Here is a 7,488-nt window from a genome sequence, read left to right as displayed (position 1 = left end):
CCTAAACACAAACCACACACACACATTAGACACACAAAACATGAATTTTAAGGGTGAGATAAAATAGTTCAATAGCGCCAATCGGGAGCACAGGATTAGATGGGTTGATTTTGATTGATGTCGCCCAAATTCCTTGAAGTTTGTTGTTGATGACACGAGGTGGTCTCCCAGTACTTTTAATCTGTGGTTCACTGGTTGCAAAACTTGCTTTTCAGTGTGAAACTGGTGATTTTTCCCCTTTTCCTCTTGACAGGGGTTTTCAGAGAAAGCAGGTTACAGAGATGTGAGGAATGGCCAGCCAGCTACTATGGCAGAATTACAGGAATCTTACAAACAGAGGAGAGAGAGGTTTTAGGTTTTCCTTCTTTGCAGGCTAGGAGCTGAACTGCCTGCACTGTTTCTACACAAAACCCTGGTCACCTGGTCAGGAGCCAATTAAAATGCTGTCATCAGGCAGTTCCCCTTAGCCCAGGACTCTTTTCCGGCACCATTCTGTTCTTTTATGGCGCACTCTGTTCCAGGATAGCAACATTATAGATATTCCTCATCCTATTCTAGTGAACATGCCTTTCAAACTGCAGCCATGGTAGTTTTTAAAGCCACAGTCCAATTTTAAAGCCACAGTCCAAGAAAAATAAAAATAGGTTCTTTACAATGGAAAGTGCATGGGGATGTGTTTCAATTGAAAGCTGCTTGTAGTTGAATAGCGAGACACCAAGCATCTGTGGATTATCTGTAATTTATCCAAGGGCTGTTGGCAAAGTTGGTTGTGGGGCAGATGGGTATCAGGAACAATTCTAAAGCACTGGGGGAATATAGAGCATGTGAGAAGCATTGGGAATGAATGGGGTGGTGAGTGGGGTTGGGTTTGGTTGCACTTATGACTGTGGGTGAGAGCGTCCCTCATCCTGACTCAACAACTACATCAAGTGGGGGAAGGGTGGTGTGGCGGGGTGGTGGGGGGAGGGTGGTATTAATGAAGGTTCTTTGTTTTATTACAGAGTATGATTGTAATCTGTGAGGGGGGTGGGGAGAGAGGTTGCAGTTGTCAATCCAAGGAGCAGTTGGACGTAGGTGTCAAGGGGGAAATAAAAAGGGACTGCAGCTGTCAGTCAAAGGAGCAGCTGGTGATGATGTCAGGGGGAAAGTGGCTGAAGCTGTCATTCAAAGCAGCAGCTGGGGATGACGTCTGAACGCTGATTCCGGTTGAGGCAGTAGCAGCAGCAGCAGGCAGGTCACAGTATTAGAAGGCAGAGTTTTGAGTCAGCCGTTCGTGCAGAAAGCAGCAGCCTCAGTTGCTGAGGTATTTTCCAAACATCGAGAGCAGCGTTATGGACAGTGACGACGACAATGTGGAGGAGACAGTGGAAGGTGAGCGTGCCGTTTACAGTGTAAATGTGTCCAAGCATGTTGCACGGTGAAGTGAAGGGGAGGGCAGGGGCGCAGCGTCCTAATCTGCTACTGAAACAACCGGAGCAGAAGGGAGGGACAGTGCAGTGTAGATATCCGGCCCCAAAATCACGCGTTTTAAAAGCGATTGTTTTATTTTGTGCATTGGAGCAAAACATCGGGCAATGTGTGTTAGCGAGAGAAAATGATTTGCACAGGCGGTTAATGATTATGCATTTACTTTAAACATGTTTTGAAAAGTTTATCTTAGGCAAATCTTTCACGATTTTAATTATCGCAATTGACAAAAGGTCCAACATTTATTCCGGCAAGATAAGTAATGTGGTCCACAATAACTAGCAAAAAAAAACATCTTCGTTATTTTCGAAAAGAACGTCGACGAGATCCCTATTCTCCTGACTTTCCGGGGAATTAAATGAATTTATTTTTAAAAAAAAGTAATTCACTTAAAAATGTATTGTGCTACTTTAACGGTTATATAACCTGGATTATTGTGATGCAGACAGCAGAGTCAGTACTCAGTGGTGCAGAGTGAAAGCACCAGTGTTATGGTGGGAAACTATGAGATTGGGTTATAATTTGTTGCATATTCACAATCTGGGGAGGAGAGAACCGTGAAACTTTTATTTCCTATACTTTTTTTTAACAATGTAATCATTACATCACAGTAGTATTTGAATCCCAAGTCTCTGGATAGTCTTCGAGGGGAGGGGGAGGTAATTGTCATTGTTGTTGCCAGTTTGATACACGATTCTCTGCATCGATCAGTATTTCAGAAGAATTGATACAATAAAGGTTTTCCCGTTTTTAACGCTACTTGGGGGACACGCAACAGTGAGGAGAGAAAGAAAAAGCAAATTCTCCCTCGTCCTGACATTGAATGTTCAGCTGTTGATTTCACTCGTGATAAATTACCCAGTCAGAAAAGTCACCTCCTCCGAACTGGGTTTCACGCGAATGAGAAAACGGTTCTTGAGCAGATACCGTCCCTCTGAATAAGCGAGCAGGGATCTTGGTGATATCTAGTCAGCAGCAGACATTTAGTGGTCGAATATTGCAGTAATGTGCACTTTTTTTTTTGGATTTAAGATGATGCATTTTACATTTGTGTGTGTCTGTGCCGAGGTTCAGTAAGTTTAAAATGTTCCTATTGTAGGTCCCTTGGATGAAGATAACCAGCCACATGGGTTCTGTAAAGTTACCTATTCCTCTAGTGACAGATTTGAAGGGCATTTTGTGCATGGTGAGAAGAATGGTCGCGGGAAGTTCTATTTTTTTGATGGCAGGTAAAAAAAAAATCACAAGTCCATCAATTTGAAACTTATTACTTGTTGTTTAGATATTTACTCCATCAGAGATTTAGGAAGATTTTTGTTTGTCATCTGTTATTTGGAATGTGTGCATTTGCTTACTGGAGAAACAAAGGATGGTCCCCTCCTGTTCAACCATTTGCTGTTGGACTTGGTGCCAATAAACTTTTGCATTTAAAGATTATCAAAGCTGTAGATTCACATATTTTGTAATGGAAGTTTATATAAGTCAATTGAAGTAAAACAATTTGGTGTGTGCTTGCTATAGTCTGCCTCTACAAATTCCTACTTTGCAACATTTCCTAGACTGCAAATAATGTATTTTATGTTTTGACACATATCTATGATGGCAGTTCATGATCCTCCTCCTTCAGGTACCATGCCCTAAGAGGGCATTGGTGACCATGGTTTGCCATTGCCTTCTGCAGTATGGCTGACCAGGAAACTCTGCTGCTCTTACTGCCTGCTGTCAGGTGTCTTGGAAGGATTTACAGGCTGCTAATGAGCTGGTTTGGCCATGTTATGAACACCCCATCCTTGGCTCAATCCTAAAGTGGGACTTGAACCCAGAGCTTCTGGCCAAGAGGTAGGGATGCTACCCACTGCGCCAACCAAGACTTCCCAGTTCATGATACTTATAAATATTTTCAGCTGTCGAGGGAGATCTCTTCTTTCCCATTTTCTCTTTATGGTGTTGATCTTCATGATTACCTTTAAGAGTGGGGAAGGGAAGGATGGACCTTTCCATGAATAGTGTCAGTGCTGCCTTTGCAATTTGTGTCATGAAGGCAGCATACAGATCCTTGTCTTTTAATGTGTACACAGTAGAATCATGAAGTAATCCTGGGCGCATTAAGACAAAATGCATTGTTTGTAGAAAGAGAGGAGGGGGAAGAAGTATAAAAATGATGTCAGTTCAATAATTAATTATCTAGAATTGTGAGATAGGGAGGAGGGTAAGTCTTTAAAGGTGCAGTACATGGAAGAAAAATGTTGCATGACCCAAGTGACCAAAATAGAATACTGTATTGTTACATTTTAATAAATCATTTGGTTCAAAGACACAAAAAATAAGCGAGTGGTCTAATGAAATCGCATTTAATATTTTTATATCTGTATTCATTTTCTGCAAGCAAAACTTAACTTCCTATTATTTTTCCATGGTTTTGATGTCAAATTTCTCTCATTATAAATTCCTATGTCACCATTTGGAATGGAGTATACCTAGTAATAGGTTTTACTAACTGTTCACCACAAGCCTGCAAATCACTCCAAATATTTTCTAAAGTTTCTCCAACTGAATTTTTACTCTCTGGTAATTGAAATTTTAAATCCCCAAGGGCTTTTGTTTATATGAAAAAAAGAGAAATTTCAAGAAATACCATGAAATGACATTAAATTTATTAATTAAGTTTCTGATAATTTAAAAGCCTTGGCCTTTCCCAAAAGCCCTGGGTTATAACTCTTGAGCTCAGTTTAGTTATACAGTTTGAGCATGTGCAGTGTACTTAATTTCCCAGCTACATCCATCAGCTGCACTGATGGCATATTTTTCTTTAGCTCCTAGCTTTCCTTTGATCTGTGGAAAAGACAAATTTCTGAAGTTTTGTTAAGGGAAATATGTGTGTATTTATGAGGTATGTATGAGATACCAAAAAATTGTATTGTACTAATTGCACACCTGTGAGTTTTTGTGTTCCAAAAAACCTACAGAAATTGAGTTGAAAAAGACTCTTTCTTCATTCAAATAAAAATCTGAACCCTAACATCAATTAATTATCTCATCTATGTGATGTTAACAGCTTAAAAAGTCAGTGCTAACCACTTGCACCTTGAGAGACTGGTTCTAATTTCTAATACCGACAAGGCAAATGGGGAGAAAAACATGCATGGGCTGAGAGAGTGAGACAGAGGGAGAATAAAATAATTAGAGAGAGATGGGCAGTTTCTTTCTTTTAATTTTATTTCCTTTATATTTAAAAAAAAACATGAGCAATATTTTAAAAAAACATGAGAGCAAACAAAACCTCTGATGGAAACAGATTGGAAGGAAGAAAGGAGGAATAAGAAAACAGGTTGAGAGTAAGGCCACCTGCTTTTGGGTGCAAGGCAGGGCAGTAAAAGTACTGAATCTAATGCAGTGATAGTTAAAGAGAAAGATGTGGAAAGGCTGGCAAGGTCAATAGGAAGTAAAATTGAGTGGGGTGTAAAACAGGCAGCTGATTCAATCCCATCTGTTTGCCACGAGGGAGATAGGTTAATAATACCTCCTGGTGTTCCAGTTAGAACTGTTGAAATGGGAGGCTGGAGACTCCTGAATTGGCAAAGAAACCTGTGCCCACTATGAGTCTAGTAATTGGGGTCGTGTGTTTCTGGACCCGCCATTTCTATAAAATTCACTTTTATTTGAAATTATGAAGAGTGGGATGATATTGATGATCTTATCCAGATACTTCTGTTGTTAGTCATTCAAAAGTGGGACAGAAGTGAATGTGCTAACTAACTTGCAATATTACGAGGCAAAAAAGCATTTGTTGTGTTAACTTGTCAGTCCTGTTGATAGTATTGACAAAGATATTTTAAAGTATGGTATTCTCAGGCCTTTATAATCTGTACAGGCAGAAATTTAAGAAACTATCAAAAATCTTTTTGATACTTGGAGAAATGGTCAGTCAGCTTGAACAGTGGCAGATTTATTTGGTAATTGGGGGCATTACAGATTATTGAATGTCTTGGAACAAAAAATTCAATAATGTAGCTGTTGAAAATTTGAAACAAAAGCATAGAACACTTGAGGCACCCAGCAAGCCAGGCAGCATCAGTTGAGAAAACACTTCAGTTGACTTTTTGGGTGTAAATCCTTCCTTAGAACTGAAATGCATTAAAGTGGTTAAATATTAACAAAACAATGGTAAGGAGAAAAAAATACATGTGAGAACAATGTCTAGAAGAAAAGGCATAGAATAACCTACAAAGTGCAACAGGAGGATCAGGAAATGGTTAAAATGTAGAAGTGATATGTACAGGAGACAGAAAAGACATAATGAGATAAATTGCGGAAATAAGGCACATATGCAAAGAAAGTCTTGCACTTATATAGGGCCTTTCATGACCTCAGGGTTTCTTAAAGCAATTTAGAACAATTACATTTGAAAGCTAGTCCACTGTTGTAATGTAGGAAACACAGAAGCCAGTTTGCACAAAGCAAGCTCCCACAAACAGCAATGAGGTAATAAAATAAGCTTTGTGATTTTATTTTTATTTCCAAAAATATACTTTATTCAGAAAATTGTAAAAGTATGTTACATAAACAGTTCAAATTTAACATTATGTAAAGTGCAATACAGATCAGTTTCTTTCAATACAGGACATGAGGTGTCTAATTACACTTTATCATTGCTGGTTATTTTTACAATCTATATTTGCATTTCATGTCAAAGCATTTTCTGGTAGTTACAGCTTGAGGGGTTTTACATAGTTTCTAGCCCCTCGCTGTACAATGGGGAGGGCCTAAGACAGTGGCGTTTCATCACTCGGCCTTTGCAGTGGCTCTCAGCACATGGTCCTGAACCTTGGAATGGGCCACTCTGCAACACGTTTGTAGTGATGTCGAGGGATATATATCTGCTGGAGACTGAGGAGTAAGCCCCTCCTGTTGAAATAGAGCCATGGGATCTTTTCTGTCCACCTCAGAGTGAAGACAGGGCTTTAGCTTAATGTCTCATCTGAAAGGCAGTGCCTTTGCTGATACAGCAATCCCTCGGTATTACATTGGAATGCCAGCCAGGAATTTGTGCTGAAGTCTCTGGAGTGGGACTTGAAACTGCAATCTTCTGACTCAGTTGAGAATGCTACCAACTCACCCATGGCTAATATACAAGACAGAATGTGAGAAGAGCTACACTGGGACAAGTAAATAGAATGAGAGGCATGCAAAAGCAATAATTTAGAGAATGCGGCAGTAGCCCAGAAGACTCGCAGAAGAAATTTTAGGTTGACATTCAAGAGTATAGACCATGCTAAGGGGTTCCCTCCATTAGCACCAATCTACTCACTTCCATTTCCAGAAATGCTGGTGCATGAAGGTCTTTGTCATTTTATACAAAGGGTTTCTGGATACAGCTCTGTATGAATAAAGAGTTTGCTTAGTTTCTCAGGAGTGTAAAACTCTTGAGCAGCTAGACATTATGTGCTTGTAAGGCCATAAAATGATCAACACAAGTGGGAGTCTTTATGCCTCATGTCACAAATAAACCACTCAGTGAGCTGGCTGCATGGTCTGTGTGGGCAAAGAGGGCAGTCGAACAGAAGTTAAGTCTGTCCAGTGTGATATTTTGTACCCTGCTGGCGCCATGTAATTAAGACAGTGTGGTGCCATTTAGTGTTTGGAACCGTGAAACCAGCAGGACTGCAGTGCTTGTTTGTTTTTCTAGAGAATTATATAAACTATCATGAAGGTCAAATACTTAAATGTTGAAGTCGAAATTTGTTTTTGTGATTAATGCAATTACATTATTCCCATTGTTACTATAAGCCACTGTCCCTGAGTATTGTGTTTGCTATGCTGTTTTTAAATTTACTTTTATTCATCCAAACTCCGTGAGATTTCCAGTTGCCAATCAGTGATGGCCTCACGGCAAATAAACAGTGGCATATGTACCCCTCCCAAATGGGAACAGAATAATTCTTGTTTATCCTCCCACCTTTGAGGAGAGGGAGCCAATCAATAATGTCACTATTGCAATTAGCCAATTTATTGTGAATATTT

The 7,488-nt window shown here is 39.7% G+C and overlaps 1 protein-coding gene across 3 annotated transcripts in view; it reads left to right on the top strand.

The window, feature by feature from the left end:
- The first annotated feature begins 1,198 nt into the window (after window positions 1-1,198).
- The window catches only part of setd7 (SET domain containing 7, histone lysine methyltransferase), a 29,540-nt gene continuing 23,250 nt past the window's right edge, over window positions 1,199-7,488 (top strand). Inside the window, exons 1-2 of one of the 3 annotated variants that reach the window (XM_078538776.1) lie at window positions 1,199-1,371; window positions 2,567-2,696. In XM_078538776.1, the coding sequence (XP_078394902.1) occupies window positions 1,332-1,371; window positions 2,567-2,696 (170 nt within the window). In that variant the 5' untranslated portion in view covers window positions 1,199-1,331. Of the gene's footprint in view, window positions 1,372-2,566; window positions 2,697-4,280; window positions 4,358-7,488 lie in introns of all 3 variants that reach the window. The other 2 variants (XR_013576191.1, XM_078538786.1) reach the window with 2 other exon arrangements.

This window comes from Cetorhinus maximus, chromosome 1 (assembly GCF_964194155.1).
Source record: "Cetorhinus maximus chromosome 1, sCetMax3.hap1.1, whole genome shotgun sequence".
In the NCBI taxonomy this organism is placed as follows: Eukaryota; Metazoa; Chordata; class Chondrichthyes; order Lamniformes; family Cetorhinidae; genus Cetorhinus; species Cetorhinus maximus.
Note: the sequence above shows the minus strand (reverse complement) of the source record. Positions and strands in the feature narration are given on the sequence as shown.